Source organism: Ranitomeya imitator, chromosome 3, assembly GCF_032444005.1.
Source record: "Ranitomeya imitator isolate aRanImi1 chromosome 3, aRanImi1.pri, whole genome shotgun sequence".
Taxonomy (NCBI): domain Eukaryota; kingdom Metazoa; phylum Chordata; class Amphibia; order Anura; family Dendrobatidae; genus Ranitomeya; species Ranitomeya imitator.
Window position 1 is genome coordinate 260,205,491 of NC_091284.1, and position 22,450 is coordinate 260,227,940.

Sequence of the window (22,450 nt, forward strand, 5' to 3'; positions counted from 1 at the left end):
GAATCAGTGGGATCCATTGAAACATTCCAGAGCTATAACCTCATAAAGTTTCAATGGTCAGAATTGTAAAAATTGGCTTGGTCATTTAAGTACAAAATTGGCTCTGTCATTAAGGGGATGAAGAGTTTCTTTATTATATAAGAATTGCAGATTCTTCTCTATACTGAAACTTACGGGGTGGGACCCTATCTGAGCCCTTAAAGGGAACCTGTCACCCCCAAAATCGAAGATGAGCCACCGGCATCAGAGGCTTATCTACAGCATTCTGTAATACTGTAGATAAGCACCTTATGTATCCTGAAAGATGAGAAAAAGAGGTTAGATTATATTCACCTGGGGGCGGGGCGGTCCGGTCTGATGGGCGTCACGGTCTGGTCCGGGGCTTCCCATCTTCATAGGATGACGTCCTCTTCTTGTCTTCACGCTGCGGCTTCGGCACAGGCGTACTTTGTCTGCCCTGTTATGGGCAGAGCAAAGTACTGCAGTGCGCAGGCGCCGGGAAAGGTCAGAGAGGCCCGGCACCTGCGCACTGCAGTACTTTGCTCTACCCTCAACAGGGCAGACAAAGTATGCCTGTGCAGGAGACGCAGCGTGAAGACAAGAAGAGGACGTCATCCTATGAAGATAGGAGGCCCCGGACCGCGACGCCCATCGGACTGGACAGTTCCCCCAAGGTGAGTATAATCTAACCTCTTTTTCTCATCTTTCAGGATACATCGGGGGCTTATCTACAGCATTACAGAATGCTGTAGATAAGCCCCTGATGCTGGTGGGCTTAGCTCATCTTCGATTTTGGGGGTGACAGGTTCCCTATAAATACCCTAAGAGTGCTGTACTTCTATATAAAGAATATATGTAATAGAAGGCAGTTCATTCACTAAAGGGCTGCAGAGCAGTACAATGAGTGTCAGCAGGTCACAATGATGCATGGTGGAGGTTCCTTGCAAGTTTGGGACTGAAATTTAAGTTGGGGATTTGGTCAAGATTACTGGTATACCGTTAGATACTTATCAATCATACAATAACTGCAGGAAGGTCATACAGCCAATGTCAAGAATGTAAAGGACTTATGTTCAGCAAAAAAAGAAATGGAGTCCTGGAAAAGTTGATAAAGCTCTTCAAAAACTGTTAGCGAGTTTATCCAGTAGAATTGATGCTTTGATGCTATTTATAAGGCAAATGGTGGTCACACCAAATAATGATTGCAGATTTACTTATGAAAGTTTGAAAGATTACTTTCGGTCACAGGTGTCAGCTGATGGGACTACATCTCCCATCAATATACACCTGCTGTCGCTGATGACAGCGAGAGAAGGAGGTGGCTGACGGGAGCATTCATTAGCCGGTGTCTTAACTATAAATAAATGAAAAAAAATTGTGTGAATTCCTCTGCATTTTTGATAACCAGACAGGAAAAACTGACAGCTGCGGGCTTGAACCCTCAGCTGTCAGCTTTAGCAAGGTTGGTTAACAGGAATAGAGGGGTCCCCATGCCATTATTTTAAATTATTTAAATAAATAGTTTAAAAATAGCATTATTTCCACCACATTTTTGACAACCAGTCAAGCTAAAGCAAACAGCTGGGGTCTGGTATTTTCAAGCTGGTAAGGGGCCATGGATATTGTCCCCCAGCCTTAAAATAGCAGCCCACAGCCACCCCAGATAAGGCACATCTATTAGATGCACCAATTGTGGCATTTTGCCCGGCTTTTCATACTTGTCTAGTAGCGCTGACAAGTAGGATTGATAATTGTGGGGTTGATGTCACCTTTGTATTGTCTTGTGATCAAGCCCCCAGGTTACATGCTTCTCCGTTACTAACCACAAAGTCACGTATAAAGTCATGTATAAAAACACAATCAGCATGAAGTCCTTTATTTGAAATAAAAAAGCACAATTTTACTGTTTACTTACAAATAACAAACACAGGTATTGTTAGGGCTGGCGGAATGCACCCAATAAATATAGTGATAGTAAAGGTGCGTTCGCTGCCCGGGGTCCACCGTGCAGGAGTGGAACCTGCTGCTAGTTAATGGCGGCACTATATGGCAATACTACGCCAGAATAGACACAGGTTCCATCAACCGGTCTGTATAGGAGGTGAACTCTGTTTCTTCACAGAGTCACAGGAAATAAAGTTAACGCTGAGCCCTGTTAGCAGTCACAGGGTACAGCAAATGGATACTAGTGAGATCCTTGCCATTCACCCCCACTATGCTGCTGATTGATCCCGCTCTGACCCTCGGTGGCTTTTGATCCCGCACCTGAGGATGCCCTGAGTCAGATGCTGGGAACAAGCGGGAGTTCCCACCCTACACTGACGGATTGTCAGGAGAAACTAGAGATAGCCGCACAGAGTGAGTACAGCACCGCACTGGCGGTCACTGCTAGTAGACTAGTAAAAGACACAGTAGTGACACCTAGATAATAGACAAATTAAAATATCAAAATAAAAGTTCCAATATAATCAATGGGTCACCACATGTGCCACAGATATAGTGGGAAAACCACTAAAGAGAAGAGAACAAAGCTCTCAACACAAAAATCCCGAACCAATGAGAACGTGACAGGGAATGATTATAGTATAAAAATCAATTTTTATTTATTTCATAGCAATAGTGACAAACATTTAAAAATTATAAAAATATATATAGATAGATATACTCCAAGAAAAATGTGCACAAATCAAGCCGCAAATAGTAGGGCAAGCCAAATCCTCATAATATATCACAGGGTAAGATGGCCGTCTATCACGTATGCACACCAGGGGTAAATAAAAAATGTAAAAAATGTATATATATAAAAGCCAGTGTGTACCAGTGATATATAAATATATGCATCAATATCATAAAAGAATTTCCAAAAAAGCTCACAAAAAATCACAACAGATCATAGTGAAAATAAAACTGAGTGAAATGCTATGTGCGACAAATTAATCCTCACCAGAGGAACATATTGTGCAAAATGCAAACAAAGCACTTTGTACTCATGGTTTTTTTTTATGATGCCTGCTTGGGTGGGAAGCTGTAGTGCATTCATAAGTTGCTGGACTGCCTCAGCATGTTTAATGGGGTGGCCATTTGCTGTCAGGAAAGCCCTGGCTCTCCAGATAGGCCCATAGTCGAGTGCAATGCCAAAGGTATACCTGGAATCAGTGTAGATATTTACAGTCTTACCTTCTGCTAGTTTGCATGCTTCTGTGAGCGCCTTGAGCTCTGCTTCTTGTGCAGACATATGAGCTGGCATTGACTCTGCCTTGATTATCTCATGTCCTGAGACCACAGCATATCAGGTACAGAAGCGTCCTTGGTCATCTTGGGGATGGGATCCATATACAAAAAGCTCAAATTCAGCATTAGGTATGGGCACACTAGAGACAGTAGGGAGACCAGCCTTTTCCTGAGACATCAATTCCAGACAATCATGTGGTTTAGAAACCTGATCTTGTTCCTCTGGATCCATTCTAGAAAGAAAAAGAGTGTCCTTTTCCGTGTCACCTCCCCCTCCCCCATTTGGATTCATAGGAACTGGAAGAAGAGTAGCAGGGTTTAGGACAGTACACCTTTACAAAGTCACATTAGTAGGCATGAGAATAGCACACTGAAGTCGCAGCTGTCTAGCCATGGACAGGTGACTAGGTTGTACTTGGTTAAGGATACTATGTACATCATGTGGGGTATGGAAAGTCAGTGGGTGATCCAAAACAATCTCTGAAGACTTGTGTAGCAACAGCTGGACAGACAACACAGCCTGAACACAAGAGGGGCTTCCTCTTGCCACTGTATCCAGGCGGCCACTGTAATAAGCAACAGGTCTCTGTTTGTCTCCATGAAGCTGAGTCAGCACACCCGTAGCATGTCCTGCATTTTCATGAAGAAAGAAGTTAAAAGGAAGGGCATAATTGGGGATGCCAAAAACTGGATGCATAATCCATAGTATAATCCAATGCATAATTTCAGACAGTAAAAACAGTCAAGTGCCTCTGGTGTAAGGCAGAAAGGGACAGGTTGCATACAGTCATATAGAGGTTGCATTAAGATGGAAGCAGAACAAATCCATGGATGACAATAGGAAGTTAGTACTAGAAACACACGGAGGCCCTGCAAATTACGTGGGGGCTGCATGTCCATGATAGCCTGTTTTCGCTCAAGGGTCAGGTGCTTTTTCCCTGGAGAGAGACAATGTCCTAGAAACACAACAGTACTTAAGCAAAACTGTAATTTTTGTTTGGATACCTTGCACCCCTGTTCATGAAGAAAAAAGAGTAAAGAGATCGTAGCCATTTTACAAAGAGAACGAGAAGGAGCACACAGCAATAGGTCATCAACATACTGAATGAGAACTACTCCTTTAACATGCCAGCCTTGTAGGACTTGTGCCATGCACTGTGAGAAGATAGTAGGGGAATTCTGGGCTCCTTGTGGTAGGACAGTCCAAGTATACTGCTTATTGCGGAAGGTAAAAGCAAAAAGATACTGGCAATCTGGGTGCAATGGAACACTGAAAAAGGCATTTGCTAAGTCAATCACTGAAAAACAAATACTGCTAACAGGTATGTGTGCCAACATGATGTGTGGGTCAGGAACCAAGGGAGCAAACAGTTCTGTTGCAGCATTGACTGCTCTGAGGTCATGGACCATTCTATAATTCACCGGCTCCCCAGGCCTAAGCTTCTTTTTTACTGGATACAGGGGAGTGTTGCAAACAGACTGTGTAGGCACAACAACCCCTGATTCCAGCAATTTTTGTAACTGTGTGTCTATTGCAGCCTCCTGAGCAGCACTCAAAGGGTACTGACTCAATACGGGTGGCGCTGCCCCTGGTTTCAATTTGACTTATGGGGGGAACTTTGTGTTTTCCCACATCAGTTTTGCCTTTTGCCGACAAATCAGTGGGGAGTTGATCCAGGGCAGGTGCAGTGGGTGGATCACTTTCTGCAGTACTTGCAGTTGCATTCAGGGCCACAATCTTGCAGATGGTACTGGGTTTAAGTTGAGAGGTCATAGTCACTGTTCCGTCATCATGGTAAGTAATAACTGCCTGTAGTTTCCGTAAAACGTCAGCACCTAGCAAATTACATTGTCCCCTGGGGGCTACCATTAACTGAGTCAGAATGGTCTTCCCACAAATGGAGAGGGGAATGGGTTCTGTCAGTCCCAAGGTCTGGGTCGGTGCATTGAAAGGTGTAGCCATGACAAAGTCAGTGGTGTCACGGAAGGGTAATGGACCGTCCGAAAGCATGATAACTAAGTTGTCAGCTCCTGTGTCAACCTGAAAGTCTGCTGTAGTTCCTCCTGCCAGGCTCACCTGTACTGTACAGTCGGGGGTGGGAGGTAGAGTGACTAGAGGACACAGTTGCTGGCTGCCAATTACCTATTCATCGGTCTGGGGGGTGGAAACCTTATCTGGGTTTATCTTTCCTAAAATGTCCTGGTTTCTTACATCCGTAACACAATCTAGGACCCGTAGTGGGTCCTCCACGTCCTCCACCTCTCTGTGAGGGTCCACTCCTCTGAAAGTGAACCGTAGTCCTCTGTTTTTGCGAGTCCAAACTGACACCATGTGCAATCTTAACAGTATCGCCTGGGGGCAGGATCTCCAATGTGGTCTACTTGCCATCATCTTCTCGCTCACATACTTATCAATCCCTTGCATATATGCATGACTTAACAAACGTGTCGCAGTTCTATCATCTTTACCATAACCCATATCAGACCATCGTTGTTGCAACCTGTCATTTACCTGAATCTAATTCCCCTGAGGGGTGGAAGTTTACCCCCTTGTCTCCCTATGGTTTTGCAAACATATTTTTCTATACAAAACATTATTCGTTATCTTCCAAGGACATTTCATCCTCCATGCTCTGCTACAATTAGTTCAATAACAGCAATATCAGCGGTATGAAGAATAGTGAATAACAACTTGTTTATCTGACCTTTAGTAACACACAAAATGGAGGCAAGCAAGATAAAATGGATCCAATCTCTCTTTGGAGGCCCGGATGGCATCCTGTGTGCGGTCCCAAATGTCACGCGCCTCCACAGTCCAGTCTTCCACCCTGGAATCGGCGGAAGACACGGGAATGGGCACAGGAATCCACTGATATTGGCCGTAATTAAGGAGGAATTGAGTTTGCCCAGTGGAGTCGGCTGCGGGGTTGTTCAGCACAAACTTCACCCACGGTAGCAAGGATATCAGTCATCCAGCCTGGCTGAGACAAAATGTCGCAGGTATGTGACCAGGGTCTGGTTGGCCCTCTCTACCAACCCATTCATCTCAGGATGGTATGCTGAAGAGAGATTCAGCTCGATGCTGAGAAGACAACAAAGCTCTCTCCAGAACCGAGACGCAAACTGGGGACCCCGGTGACAATTGATAAAAAACGCCGTTAAGGCCCGTGCAGAAGGTGGCCGTGGAAGAGGCACCAAGTGCACCATTTTGGAAAAATGGTCGGTGACTACCCAAATAATGGTAGTAAGCCCACCAAGAAGTCAATCCCGACCATTTCCCAGGGCCTGTCCACCACTGGCAGGGGGTAAATTAGCCCAGCAGGCCATTGTCGAGGAGACTTATTCTTGGCGCAGGAGACACAAGCCCGAATATAGTCTCTGATGTCACGGGCCATATGCGGCCACCAGTATGTCCTCGCCAAAAGCTCAGATGTCCTTTTGGTCCCAAAGTGTCCACCCACCCTGGACGAGTGAGCCCAAGAGAGAACCTCTGGTCGCAAATTAGAATTCACAAAAGTTTTGCCCAGGGGAACAGAATCTAGCAAAACCGGGGCCCACGGTTCTCAGGCTCTCAGAAGGGACAATAAGGCTCCTCTGATGATGATGATGATGACACTACGGAGCAGTAGAGAACGTCGGCACAAATGTTCTTCTCCCCGGAGAGAAAATGGAGGGTGAAATGGAACCGGGAAAAGAACAGGGACCTTCTAGCCTCGCGAGAATTTAGCAGCTGGGCAGTCTGTATATACACCAATTTTTTGTGGTCAGTGTAAACTTGGAAGGAAAAGCGAGCCCCCTCCAAGAGGTGTCTCCACTCCGAGAAAGCCAACTTCATGGCTAGCAACTCCCTGTCCCTGATGGAATAATTCCTCTTTGCAGGTGTAAAGGTCTTGGAGAAAAAGAACAAGAATGCTTCCGACCTTGAGCATCCTTCTGGAAGAGGACTGCTCCAGCATCGACAGAAGAGGCATCCACCTCCATGATAAATGGTATATCAATATCGGGGCGAAGTAAAATGGGATCTCTAGCGAAGTGTGACTTGATAGAGAGAAAGGCCTTGGAGACCTTCTCCGACCACAATTTGGGATTTGCTCCCTTCTTGGTGAGGGCAACCAAGGGAGCTACCAAAGTTGAGAAGTGGGGAATGAAATGGCGATAATAATTAATCAACCCCATAAAGCGCTGCACCGCTTTAAGAGAATGGGGTTCCTGCCAGTCCATCACAGCCTGTAGCTTGGCAAGGTCGATGGCCAATCCCTGGGCAGAGATGATATAGCCCAGGAAAGGCAAGGATTCCTGCTCAAACACACACTTCTCCAACTTGGCATAGAGGAAATTTGCCCATAGGAGGTCGAAGACTATGCAAACATCTCTCTGGTGGGAGTCTATATCTGGAGAGTAGATGAGAATATCATCCAGATAGACTACGTCCGAGGTGGTGAGCATATCCTGGAAGATATAATTCACAAAGTCTTGGAAAATGGCAGGAGCATTACAGAGCCCGAAGGGCATCACCAAGTATTCATAGTCCCGTCCCTGGTGTTAATTGCCTTCTTCCATTCATCCCCCTCACGGATGCGAATCAGGTTGTAAGTACCCCGCTGATGAAGCATAGTAAATACCCTCGCTCTCTGCAACCTATCAAATAGCTCAGATATCAGAGGCAGAGGGTATTTGTTCTTAATGGTGATGGTGTTAAGACCCCTGTAATCTATACATGGACATAATTCTCCATTCTTCTTCAGAATGAAGAAGAACCCCGCCCCTGCAGGTGACACTGACTTCTTAATGAATCCTCTTTCCAGATTCTCCTGAATGTATTGGGACATCGCCTCCATCTCCGGGAGAGAAAGGGGATTGACTCAACCCCGGGGAGGCTCTGCACCAGGCAATCGGTCAATAGGACAGTCATAGGGGCAGTGGGGTGGAAGGGTCTTCCCAGCCCTCTTGGAGAACAAGTTTGCATAGGGCCAATAGTGCTTGGGGAGAGAGGAAAGATCTGTGGGTACTTCAGTTGTAGCAACCTGAACGCACTCCCTCAGACATCTACCCTCACAAGACTCACTCCATCCCAGAATTCTGGACCACTCTATATGAGGAAAGTGGTAGCGTAGCCATGGTATCCCTAACAGGACCTCATCAATTCCCTCGGGAATGACTAGCAGGGAGATAATCTGATGGAATGGAGATATGAACAAAGTAAATGGGATGGTCTGGTGTGTTATTCGTGAGGGCAGAGTTGACCCATTCACCACTCGTACAGTCACCCAGCTTGGCGAGCATCATCAGGGGTATTACGTGGCGTTGGGCAAAGGCAGAGAACATAAAATTCCCCTCCACTCTGGAATCCACACAAAGCTTGACTGTAAGAGTGGTTGGGCCTAAAGTGATTGTCCCTTTGAATGACAGTTTGGAGGAAAACGCCGCCGTGTCTAGTATACCACCTCCTACATCCACTGGATGCTGACGTTCTCCCGACCGCTGGGAACATCTGGAGGCAAGATGTCCTGACCGCTTGCAGACATGACAGACCTTGAGTGCACGAGCGGTCCCGGACTTAGATCCCGCTCGTGACACCTCCTTGGCCTCATATGGCTCGGACGCCTGGACCGAAGATTCCAGAGGTATGGCGAAGGTGGGAGCCAGCCGAAACCTCTGCCTACACAGGGCTCGCTCCAACCTTCCCTTTTTTAAAATGAAGGTCGATGCGAGTTGAAACGGCTATTAGCTCCGCCAGTGTGGCGGGAATCTCCCTAGTGGCCAAAGCGTCCTTTACATGGTCAGCCAGGCTCCTCCAAAAAACAGGGATGAGGGCTTTATCCAGCCACTTCAGCTCAGATGCTAAAGTCCAGAAGTGGACGGAAAAATGGCTGACCAAGGATGAGCCCTGCGTCAGTGCCAGCAGTTGGAGCGCCGTATCATGAGTGACTTGATGTCCCAAAAAGACCTGTTTCAGAATGCTCAGGAACCGGAGAGCACTCTGCACCACATGATCGTCGTGCTCCCACAGCGGCGTAGCCCACTCCAACGCCCTGTCTGACAAGAGGGATATAAAGCCCGCTCTGAGGGGGAAACGTGCAGCCAGGAGCTCAAGGTGTATCGCACACTGGTTCACGAATCCCCTGCATGACTTGCTATTGCCAGAGTCCCCTGGACGAAGCTTTCCTGAGCGAAACATGTGTCGGGTGTCGTGGTGTCCCTGGCTAGTGGTTTATACTGGGTAAATATGTTCCCTTTACTTGCTTTTTTCTAATGCTGTTATTATATCCTCTGATGCTTTGGCTTACAATGATCCTGAACCCTTAAAAACGTTACTATTTGTTGATACTTATATTTATTCCTAGCTGGTACTTTGCACCTTATCTTTATATAAACTATTATTTTATCATATATATGCACTAGCTTTGGGTTCATTGTCATTGACGGCTGTGGTGTCAGGTGTATTATTAATGTTTTATATATAAGTCCTTTGAACATATGATTACTTTGCTGTCATTATGATGATGCTGATATTGTGAAGGTTACTCCATATTGACTGTTACCACTTTTTCCAGCCATACCTTGTAGTTTTTCTGTATTTTTTGGTTCCCCATGGTTATGTATGGTATTTACTTGATTGATTTTATTGGTGTTATAATAAAATTTATATATTTTATTACTTTTTCGCTTAGTGCTGTTTCTTTGGTGTATTTATGACTACTTGCCTAGCGTAATAATGATTTAGGTGCGGTTTATAGGTGTAATAACCCCTACCTACCAGCGGAGGTTGGCACCCTATTGAAAATAACGAGAATGGCGCCCCCGCTCAACGATGGCTGACCCTGATGTCCTGTGCGTCCCTCCTTGTAAGTGAACAATATACACCCAGGATGTCCAAAGAGGACAACACAGTCACACTAATTGCTGAAGGGACAGCGAAAAAAGGGGGGAAGAAGATAAATATATGGTCAGGGATAATGACCTGTCATGCACAGTGATGAAAAGAGATGAATACCAAATACAAAAGACCCCTCTGTACTGAACCTACGCTGCGCCCTGCCTACACAGCGGAGGTTGGCACCCTAGATAAATGGATGTAGCATGGTGATTTATCTAACCTCCTGATGAGCCATGTGGTGAAACGCGTAGAGGTCACATGATATGTATCAGATAAGTACCCCTCTGATTTGATTATCATGTGTAATTCTACATCTCACTGATACATCTAAGTATGGTCTATATTCTGTGGACTTGGTTTCTGAATATCATTGAAATCAATGTCAAACACCTTTACCTGGTTAGCCCAATTAAAGGAAAACTGCTTAAGAAGGACGTTTCAGATTATTAAGCAAGCCACAGATTTCAAGCAATGTGGGAAAGAAAAAGGATCTCTCTGCTGCCGAAAAACATCAAATAGTGCAATGCCGTGGACGAAGTATGAAACAATGATATATTTCATGAAAATTTATGCATTATCATCATAATGAGAAGAAATTTATGGCTGATACAGAGCACAAATGGGTTCATGCAGAAGGTTTCTTTCAGACAAATTCATTGGTTTAAGTGAGCAGATGCTAAAATTCCATTACAAAGCAGGAAACAGGAATTTTAAGTTACTGGCGCCTCTAGAGTTCCACAAACCTCAAAGTGTAGAATCCTCTGTAGTCTTGCACTTGTGCATAAAGCTACTATTTAGCCACCTCTAAACAGTGTTCACAAGAAGAAACAGTTACAGTGGGCCCAGACATACATGAAGACTAATTTTAAACCAGTTTGAATACATGTGGAGATTCCCCAACAAACAGACAATCCCTACATGTGTTCAGGATGTCTAACCGCCACAAATCATGCAGCTGTGGGGACACAAACATAATCTATGAGCACGCTCAAGATATGCGGAGAACACTGGAGCATGCTCGGAAATTTCGAGTAAGAAGCACACCCGCTCATCACTAATTAGCATTCGTGAGGAACGAAAGTGCTCAGATAACGTCTTATCCAAGCATGCTCGGGTGTTATCCGAGAATCATGGGCATGCTCATATATTATGTTCGAGTACCTGTGGATGGATGATATACAGCCGTAAGACAGCCTCAACACATGCGGGGATTGACTATTTGTTAGCCAGCCACAACATATGTAGAGATTCGCTAACAGCTGCAAATCACACAGCCTCAAAAAGACTCGAATATAATATAAGTGTAAGAAGAGATCCCAGATCGGGGGTACCTATTTCACGCCGGGGTCGGAACTGTCGGGACTGTCACCTTTGTTGTCTGAACCATTTCAGCACGATCATTCCCAAGGCGACGGTGGGTCCATTACTAACATCTCCCTGGGTCAGTATTACACCTTTCCTTCCCAAGTCTCTCCGGCAGATAGACCCTTGCATCCATACCACCCATGCGACCTGGATGGGCAGTAGGTTGGCTGCCATTAACGTTATCACAGGGCCCCATTCAGGCCACTTTGCTCCAGGAAAATGTTGCCAGAAGTAAGCCTCTGGCATCGTTGTTACCTTTGAGCCCGTGTCTACTAGGCATTGCACTGCACGTCCGTCGATCTCTGCCCATATCAGGGGACACATTGATACCAAACTTGTGGGACTTCCACTACTCTTCCTCACCTGTTCTGGCTCTGGGCAGTGTCCCCCCAGCTCGGAGCCCTCTAGTTTAATGGGCGGTGAGATGTCACTCTTCCTCGGCGGGTGCACTCTTGTGCAATGTGTCCGCTCTCTCTGCAGTTGTAACAAGTGATGAGCCTTGGCCGGCGAAACATTCTGGAGTCATGGCGAGGCTCCAAGACTTCCCTGTTCTCTGAAGAATTACTGGTAGCCTCCGTTTTCTTCTTTATGTCAGCCAGTCCTACCGTCACACTCACAAGTTCTCTCCTCAGTTCTTGTATGCATTGGGGTTCAGCAATGGCGTTTACTGACACCCCCACGCTCTGGACCTTCCCAACCGGAGCGGTAACCCCTGCTCCTCTTCATGCATGCGTGCCTCACGCCCTACTTCAGGGAAAGTCATTTGGGGGTTCACCCATACACGTTATTGCAGGGCTTGTTTTGTCAGCACATCCCACAACCAGTTACTAAGAGATCTCATAACATTATGTCTGTGGGTCCTACTCCCATGCCGTCTTTTCTAGTAATGGAAGTGTGTAGCTCTTGTAATGCATTCATGTATTGGGTTACGGTCTTTCCCCTCCCTCTGCATTCTACTAAAAAAATGTGTTCTCAGTTCCCATATGTCTGTGGTGTCTCCATGAGTCTCCTGCAAGATCTGCAACACCTTATTAAATGTATCTCGGTCTTTTGGGGTCCGTAACATCACTGAATCCCTGGACTCTCTGTCCAGTGCCATAATGGCCACCTCAGCCTCCAGCGTAGGAGTCATGGGGTGCATTCTCATCATGTCTCTAAGGTGTTCAGTCCAGCTACACAGCATAGTGTTGCTCCCCGTGAATTTGGGCAAATTTCTCAGCATGGCCCCCAAGATCAGGCTAGTCCTGGGGCCATCCCCAACTGCTTGGTCTGCCGCCTCCATGCTATTGGACTGCATTCTGCCGACTATGCCAAGTGTAGGATGCTAGCAGGTGTGGAGGATGCAGTGACACACAGGAGGCAGAGCAAGGGCTAGCAGGGATTTTTATGTAACACAATAGATCAAGCAGGGGGGTATTATAATAAAGGTAACAACAGTTCAACTTATCAGTCTCTGGGCCCTGGTAGGTTGTGGCTGGAAGATCCCTCGGTGGCACCGCAGGCGGCGCAGAAAGGCGATGCACTGTCTCCTTGCAATGGTGAATCCTCTGGGTCCTTCGGCATGTGGTCTCCAGGTACGGGTGCAAGATGTTGTAAAGGTGTAGGTATGCAGCACAGCGGATGTAGAAAACAGTTCAGCAGACAAGGCCGCAGGAATAGTATGCAGTCCAGCGGCTGGGGCTACAGGAGCAGACTGGCACTCAGTAGGCACCGCAGGGACTGGACCTAGTGGTACCTCTGTGATGGTGAGCGGAACGATGCTATGAAGTGAATACTGGTCACTGTGCGGTGCAGTGATCTCTCTGGGCTCTTTGTTGTCAGTCGGGATGACACTGCTAACTGAGTGGGAAGGCACGAATAGCTGGCGTGGGTTATTCGAAAGGGAGTCAACCGTCTCTGTGCTCTCACACTGGTTCCCCGCCAAAAGTCCAGTCTTCCCGCGCACACCGCTATTTAAGTCGGACCTGTCTTCATCAGTCAAGTGTTCTGAACTGCTCCGGTCAGCAATCTTTTCTCCCCGGAATAATGGTGACAGCCCCGACAGTTCCATCTCAGGCACGCAAGAGAGACTGTTAGCCTCCCTACAAAGACAAAGACAATATGTTTGGAAATCTCTATACAATGCTCCAAAGTGGACTTTTTCTCCATGAGCCAACAGCAGGTGTTGTATATAAAAAATTATAAAAATAAGTAGACCCTCAATAAGGCACATCAGCAAGTTAATAATCAAAGAAAAGAACACTTAACTAAAAGTGAAAGAGGATGTTGTCTTACTTATGTTATAACTAAGCTATCCATTTTTGATCCATTTCACAAGGAAGAAAAAATTGCTTGTGGTTACACAATAAAATAAAATGTTTTGTTTTGAACAATGGAAGAAGATCTTGCTTATGAAACGCAAAATGTCAGAAATGGGCAATACTTTATGTTAAACTTTACTAAAATTCCAAATCAGCTCTAAATCTGCGTTGTGAAAAACATAACAATTTCCTAAAATAATTTTAAAATTTCCAAGTAAATCTGCATTCCAAACCACATGATTTAGTACAGTTTAAATTAGTGTGATATTTCGAGCAGGATGTCCTCAAGAAAGTATACACCATGCCCATATAACTTAATGTGAGATCTTAAAATAACAGAAATTCTCTATCGCTAATACGAATTAACATTAAAAATCATGATAATAAAATCATAAAACTAGAAAGCCAAAGTTAATCTCTTTGCGAAATCACAGAGATATAAAACATATGCACACTGTGGGACAGTAGAAGGAGGAGCGTTTGCAATTCCAGACAGCTTCCTATGTTAGTCAGTCATTCTATGTCAGTCTTATGCTTTCGTTAAATCAGATGATTTTCTTGAGAGCACAAGCTGTACCTTGTGCTCTGATATACTGTCTCCTAGGTCTGATCCTTGCCAACACTTTATACATTTTCTTTCAGTTAAATAACCTCATCACAATCTAGCTAGCTAAATACAAATCACAATTTAAGGACTGATTTATCCTCCTATGCTATGGGTTTTCTCCAGGTAAGTGAATTTTATACTATTTTTCATCTTGGTGTCTTAAGTGTTATGCGTCTTCCATTCTCAATATTCGTGTACAATTGGCTATATCTTGAACACATTCTTTAATTGTCATTGATAGAATGGACATTATGTAAGGCACAACGTTTTCTGTACTAGATTACTCAGGTTGTTTTTATAGTGTATGGTGTGTTTTGTAGTAAAAATTTGCACTTAAAAACCAAACTGCAAGCAGTTGGCATTAAAGTTTTGTACAAGTTTTAGAAATATAGGATTATTTAACAAACAGATGACATTTGGGTGAATTCTTTTGGAAAAAAAAAATTTGAAAGTCACTGGAAAATAACACTTTAAGCGTATAGTAACAAGAATGGAAGTTTTGTTACACACATCTGAATTCAGTTTTCAGAAATTCATGCACATGGTACTCAAACAATGTTATTTGGATGTATTGACCTCTTAAAGACCTGTATTATTTCCGTTTTTGCATTTCTATTTTTTGCTCCCCTTCTTCCGAGAGCCATAACTCTGTTATTTTTCTGTCAATATCGCCATGTGAGGGCTTGTTTTTTGCAGGACGAGTTGTAATTTTGAACGGCACCATTGATTTTACCATCTCATGCACTAAAAAACTGAAAAAAAAATTCAAAATGCTGAGAAATTGAAAAAAAGGGCAATTTTGCAATTGTTTTTTGGATTTTTTTTTACTATGTTCACTAAATGCTAAAACTGACCTGCCATTATGATTCTCCAGGTAATTATGCATTCATAAACACCAAATATGGATATGTTCTTTTTTATTTAAATGGTGAAAAAAAATCCAAAGTTTGTAAAAAAATAAGAAAATGACGCCACTTTCCAAGAACCGTAGCGTCTCTCTTTTTCGGGATCTGGGGCTGGGTGAGGTCTTATTTTTTGATCACTGATCTGATGTTTTTATTGCTACCATTTTGGTATAGATACGATCTTTGATCGTCTGTTATTGCAGTTATTGCACTGTTGCAGCAACCAAAAAAATTATTGTTTTTATATATTGATAGATCTGGCGATTTTGAACGCGGCAATACCAAATATATGTATTTTTTAATTTTTCAATTGTTTTATTTTGAATGGGGGGTGATTTGAACTTTTATATATCTATTTTTTTTATACTTTTAAAAACATTTTTTTTACTTTATACTTGCTTCAATAGTCTCCAACGGGAGACTAAAAGCTGTGCTTGTACTATATAAAGCAGGGCTGCAGCCCTGCTATATGTAGCAGAAATGTTCACTTGCTAGAAGTCGGCACTCATAACAGTCTGGTAATGACAACCACAGGGTTCTGCTGCAGACTCCGGTTTGTCATGCCAACCCATCGGCGACCCACAGTCATGTGACACAGACTCCGATGGGCATTGTTAACCCCTTTACCCCCCAACGTGGTTTGCACGTTTTGGACCGAGCCAAGTTTTACAATTCTGACCACTGTCCCTTTATGAGGTTATAACTCTGGAACGCTTCAACGGATCCCGGTGATTCTGATATTGTTTTCTCGTGACATATTGTACTTCATGATAGTGGTAAAATTTCTTTGATATTATCTGTGTTTATTTGTGAAAAAAATGGAAATTTGGCAAAAAATTAGAAAATTTCGCAATTTTCCAACTTTGAATTTTTATGCAATTAAATCACAGAAATATGTCACATGAAATACTTAATAAGTAACATTTCCCACATGTCTACTTTAAATCAGCACAATTTTGGAACCAAAATTTTTTTTTTGTTAGGGAGTTGTAAGGGTTAAAAGTTGACCAGCAATTTCTCATTTTTCCAACACCATTTTATTTTAGGGACCACATCTCATTTGAAGTCATTTTGAGGGGTCTATATGATAGAAAATACCCAAGTGTGACACCATTCTAAAAACTGCACCCCTCAAGGTGCTCAAAACCACATTCAAGAAGTTTATTAACCCTTCAGGTGTTTCACAGGAATTTTTGGAATGTTTAAATAAAAATGAACATTTAACTTTTTTTTCACAAAAAATTTACTTCAGCTCCAATTTGTTTTATTTTACCAAGGGTAACAGGAGAAAATGGACCCCAAACTTTGTTGTACAATTTGTCCTGAGTATGCCGATACCCAATATGTGGAGGTAAACCACTGTTTGGGTGCATGACAGAGCTCGGAAGCGAAGGAGCACCATTTGACTTTTCAATGCAAAATTGACTGGAATTGATATGGGACGCCATGTTTCGTTTGTAGAGCCACAGATGTGCCTAAACATTGAAACCCCCCACAAGTGACACCATTTTGGAAAGTAGACCCCCAAAGGAACTTATCTAGAGGTGTGGAGAGCATTTTGATCCACCAAGTGCTTCACAGAAGTTTATAATGCAGAACCGTAAAAATGAAAAATCATTTTTTTTCACAAAAATTATCTTTTTGCCCCCAATTTTTTATTTTTTTAATGGTAAGAGAAGAAATTGGACCATAAAAGTTGTTGTACAATTTGTCCTGAGTACGCTGATACCCCATATGTGGGAGTAAACCACTGTTTGGGCGCATGGGAGAGCTCAGAAGGGAAGGAGCGCCGTTTGACTTTTCAATGCAAAATTGACAGAAATTGAGATGGGACGCCATGTTGCATTTGGAGAGCCACTGATGTGCCTAAACATTGAAACCCCCCACAAGTGACACCATTTTGGAAAGTAGACCCCCCAAGGAACTTATCTAGAGGTGTGGTGAGCACTTTGACCCACCAAGTGCTTTACAGAAGTTTATAATGCAGAGCCGTAAAAATTAAACAAAAATTTTTTCCCACAAAAATTCTTTTTTATCCCCCAGTTTTGTATTTTTCCGAGGGTAACAGGAGAAATTGGACCCCAAAAGTTGTTGTCCAATTTGTCCTGAGTATGCTGATACCTCATATGTGGGGGGGAATCACCGTTTGGGCGCATGGAAGGGCTCGGAAGGGAAGGAGCGCCATTTGGAATGCAGACTTAGATGGAATGGTCTGCAGGCATCACATTGTGTTTGCAGAGCCCCTAATGTACCTAAACAGTAGAAACCTCCAACAAGTGACCCCATATTGGAAACTAGACCCCCCAAGGAACTTATCTAGATGTGTTGTGAGAACTTTGAGCCCCCAAGTGTTTCAGTACAGTTTATAATGCAGAGCCGTGAAAATAAAAAATCTTTTTTTTCCCACAAAAATTATTTTTTAGCCCCCAGTTTTGTATTTCCCAAGGGTAACAGGAGAAATTGGACCCCAAAAGTTGTTGTCCAATTTGTCCTGAGTATGCTGATACCCCATATGTTGGGGTAAACTCCTGTTTGGGCACACGGGAGAGCTCGGAAGGGAAGTCACACTGTTTTACTTTTTCAACGCAGAATTGGCTGGAATTGAGATCGGACACCATGTCGCGTTTGGAGAGCCCCTGATGTGCCTAAACAGTGGAAACCCCCCAATTATAGCTGAAACCCTAATCCAAACACACCCCTAACCCTAATCGCAACCCTATTCCCAACCGTAAATGTAATCCAAACCCTAACCCTAACTTTAGCCCCAACCCTAACTGTAGCCTTAACCCTAGCCCTAACCCTAGCCCTAACCCTAACCCTAGCCCTAACCCTAGCCCTAACCCTAGCCATAACCCTAACCCTAACCCTAGCCCTAGCCCTAACCCTAACCCTAATGGGAAAATGGAAATAAATGCATTTTTTTAACTTTTTAATTTTTCCCTAACTAAGGGGGTGATGAAGGAGGGTTTGATTTACTTTTATAGCGGGTTTTTTAGCGGATTTTTATGATTGGCAGCCGTCACACACTGAAAGACGCTCTTTATTGCAAAAAATATTTTTTGCGTTACCACATTTTGAGAGCTAGAATTTTTCCATATTTGAGTCCACAGAGTCATGTAAGGTCTTGATTTTTGCGGGATGAGTTGACGTTTTTATTGGTCATATTTTCGGCACATGACATTTTTTGATCGCTTTTTATTCCGATTTTTGTGAGGCAGAATGACCAAAAACCAGCTATTCATGAATTTCCTTTGGGGGAGGCATTTATACCGTTCCACGTTTGTTATAATTGATAATGCAGTTTTATTCTTCGGGACAGTTCGATTACTGCGATACCTCATTTATATCATTTTTTTATGTTTTGGCGCTTTTATACTCTAAAAACTATTTTATAGAAAAAATAATTATTTTTGCATCGCTTTATTCTGAGGACTATAACTTTTTTATTTTTTTGCTGATGATGCTGTATGGTGGCTAGTTTCTTGTGGGACAAGATGATGCTTTCAGTGGTATCATGGTTATTTATATCTGTTTTTTTGATCGCGTGTTATTCCATTTTTTGTTCGGTGGTATGATAATAAAGCGTTGTTTTTTTGCCTCGTTTTTTTTTTTTTCTTACGGTGTTTACTGAAGGGGTTAACTAGTGGGACAGTTTTATAGGTTGGGTCATTACGGACGCGGCGATACTAAATATGTGTATTTATTGTTTGTTTTTTTATTTAGATAAAGAAATGTATTTATGAGAATAATATTTTTTTTTTCTTTATTTAGGAATTTTTTTATTTTTATTTTTTTACACATGTGTACATTTTTTTTTTTTACTTTTTTACTTTGTCCCGAGGGGGACATCACAGATCATTGATCTGACAGTATGCAGAGCACTCTGTCAGATCACCGATCTGTCTGAGAGCAGTGCAGGCTTACCAAGCGCCTGCTCTGAGCAGGCACTTGGTAAGCCACCTCCCTCCCTGCAGGACCCACATGCCGCGGCCATCTTGGATCCAGGCCTGCTACAGGGAGGGAGGTAAGGAGACCCTCGCAGCAACGCGATCACATCGCGTTGCTGCAGGGGGCTCAGGGAAGCACGCAGGGAGCCCCCTCCCTGCGCGATACTTCCCTATACCGCCGGCACACCGCGATCATGTTTGATCGTGGTGTGCCGGGGGTTAATGTGTCGGGGGGCGGTCCGTGACCGCTCCTGGCACATAGCGCCGGATGTCAGCTGCGATAGGCGCTGGACTTAGTATTCCGTCCGTGGGAATTAAGGCCCAACCCACATGGATGGAATAGTACGTCCGATGGCAGAAAGGTGTTAATGATGCATTTCCTGCGTGTGCATATTAAATGTCACTGTCAGAGTTTGACAGCGGCATATAACATGTTTACAGTTGTGGGTTGATTGCGATCCCACCTGCAGCTGTTAGGGGCACATCACAGCTGATCACATCAGCTGTCATGGTCTGGAAAAAGTGCGGGCTCATTATCGGAACCCGCACCAAACAGGGGGAGACGTCCAATATTGGATATATCTGTCATTGGACATTAAGGGGTTAAACAGATTTTTCAAGGAATTTCTCCAACAAATCTGAAGTGTGTATAATGGTGCTACAAAGTCTGTGAACCCTTGAGAATTCTCCTCATTTGTCCATAAATTCGACCTAAACCTACATCAGATTTTCACACAGGTCCTAAAAGTAGATAAAAATAACAAATCTCAGAAATGTGTCACAATATTAGTCATTGTATTTTTTTAATGAGGAAAATGATCCAATCTCATATGTCTGCGAGTGGTAAAAGTATACTGTATAAAGAAATAAATGCCTCAAAACATTTCTGGTAATTGTCGATTAGTCTTGCACATTGCATTTTGGCCCATAACTCACTACAAAACAACTTGACGTTTGTTATGTTGGTAAGTTTTCTCCCAAGAACTGTTTAGTTAAGGCATTTCCACATTATTTTTATAGGATGATGGTCAGAACTTTGACTTAGCCAATCCAAAGCTTCAACTTCATTCTTTTTTAACTATTCTTTTGTAGATCAAATTGTGTGCATTGAGTTGTTGTCTTTCTGCTTGACCCACGTTCTATTCAGAATCAGCGCATGGGCAGATGTTCACACATTTTCTTTCATAATTTGATGATGAAATTCAGAATTCATTGATGCATCAATGATGGCAAGCTTCCCTGGCTCAGATGTAGCAAAACAGGCCCAAACAATAATTATTATTCTACCATGCTTCACAGATAGATTGTATGAGGTTTTTATACTGCAAAGCAGTACCCCCATAAAAAATCTCTATTATTTTCTCATCCATCCACAAATCTTTGTTTAATAAACCTTCTGGCTTGTCCAAGTGATCTTTAGCAATGTTATTTTTAAAGAGCAGTGGCTTCCTCATTGTAACACTGCCATGAGCACCTTGAACCCACAGGTGCTTCACAGAATTTTATTACGTTGAGCCATGAAAATGAAAAAAAATATTTTTCCCACAAAAATGTTGCTTTTGCCCCTAGTTTTTCATTTTCTCAAGGGTAACAGGAAAATGGAATGTACATTTTTTTGCACAATGTATCCTGAGTACCCTAACATCTCACATGTGGAGGAAAATGACTGGGCGTATGGCAGGGCTCAGCTTCAAGCTCTCTGGTGGTTAGAGAACTGCCACCTGAGACACTCACTTCGTCTCACGTTCTACTTTTCTGTACTGACCCATTGTCTTAAAGAGCTGTGAGCTACCCAGGGACTTGATGTTAGGTATACTTTCTCTGGACCCTGTTCACTTGGTCCTTCTGCTCTCTGGTCAGTCCTTGGGCTGGCACTGTCCTTCTCTCTGTGTTTCTGTATCTCTCTGTCTTGGTCTGATCCTCAAGATTGCACTCTGTCCCGATCTCCACAAAACACCCACTGCATGCAGCTCTACTGAGCACTCAGACCAAACCTCTACTCTAGCCTAGGCCCTGTCTGTCTTACTACCAGGAAGTCCTCTCTGATCTTGCTACATAGCCCCTCTTTTTCCGGGCTGGTCCTTACTCTTAACTCTATCCTTACTTACTCACTACCTGTTGCTGCACAGAATACAGTGTCATCACTAACAATACAGATTATTACACATTCAAACATCATAACAAATTGCAACAGTACACAAGTCTTCAAGTGGGAATGTAAGCAACATTTTCAGCTCCTTACTTTGACACCATACGTGACTCATAGAATTTTATACCATTGGGCTGTGAAGAAAGAATAATTACATTTTTACTAAAGTGTTTCTTCGGCCCCAAATTTTTAATTTTTATAAGGGTTAAAGGGAAAAAATGAACTTCACAGTTTTTTTTTCAATTTCTGCTGAGTGTGCCAGCCAGTGCAAAGCTCAGAAGTGAAGGAGCACCATATTATAGTGTTGATTTTGCTGCTATAGATTGCGGGTGCCATGACACACTGGATGAGCCCCTCAGGTGTCAGAAAAGCAGAATTCCCCATAAGTGACCCCATTTTACAAACTACACCTCTCAATAAATTCATCTAAAGGTGCAGTGATCATATTGACACCACGGGTGTGTCAATGAATTTTCTACCATTGGGCAGTGTAGAGAAAATTATGAAATTTTTACCACAAAAATTATGCTTTAGCCCCAGATTTTATATTTTCACATGGGGAAATGGGTAGAAATGCATGACAATTTGTCACATAATTTCTGCTAAATGTGGAAATATCTTATATGTGGCTGTACAGTACTGCTTAGCCACATGGTGAGACTCTGAGGGATTGAGCAGTAGTGTTATGGACCTGGTGGTTAGGAGCAACCGGAACGACCTGATGGTTAAACTCACACAGGACAAGCTCTGGGAAGTGGGAGCTCTGCTGACCGCAATCCCTAATCCTATCACACAACTAGAAATAGCCATGGAGCGTACCTAACATTGCCTAGACGCCTCTTCACAGCCTAAGAGCTAACTAGCCCTAGAGATTGAAAATAAAGCCTACCTTGCCTCAGAGAAATTCCCCAAAGGAAAAGGCAGCCCCCCACATATATTGACTGTGAGTTAAGATGAAAGTCACAAACACAGAAATGAAACAGGTTTCAGCAAAGGGAGGCCAGACTTACTAAACAGACTGAGGATAGGAAAGGTAACTTTGCGGTCAGCACAAAAAACTACAAAAGAC

General features: G+C 43.4%; 1 protein-coding gene across 1 annotated transcript in view; it reads left to right on the forward strand.

The window, feature by feature from the left end:
• Positions 1-14,298: 14,298 nt before the first annotated feature.
• Positions 14,299-22,450, forward strand: part of CYB5R1 (cytochrome b5 reductase 1) — a 259,271-nt gene continuing 251,119 nt past the window's right edge. Inside the window, exon 1 of the mRNA XM_069760121.1 lies at positions 14,299-14,503. Coding sequence (XP_069616222.1) covers positions 14,489-14,503 — 15 coding nt within the window. The 5' untranslated portion in view covers positions 14,299-14,488. The remainder of the gene's footprint in view (positions 14,504-22,450) is intronic.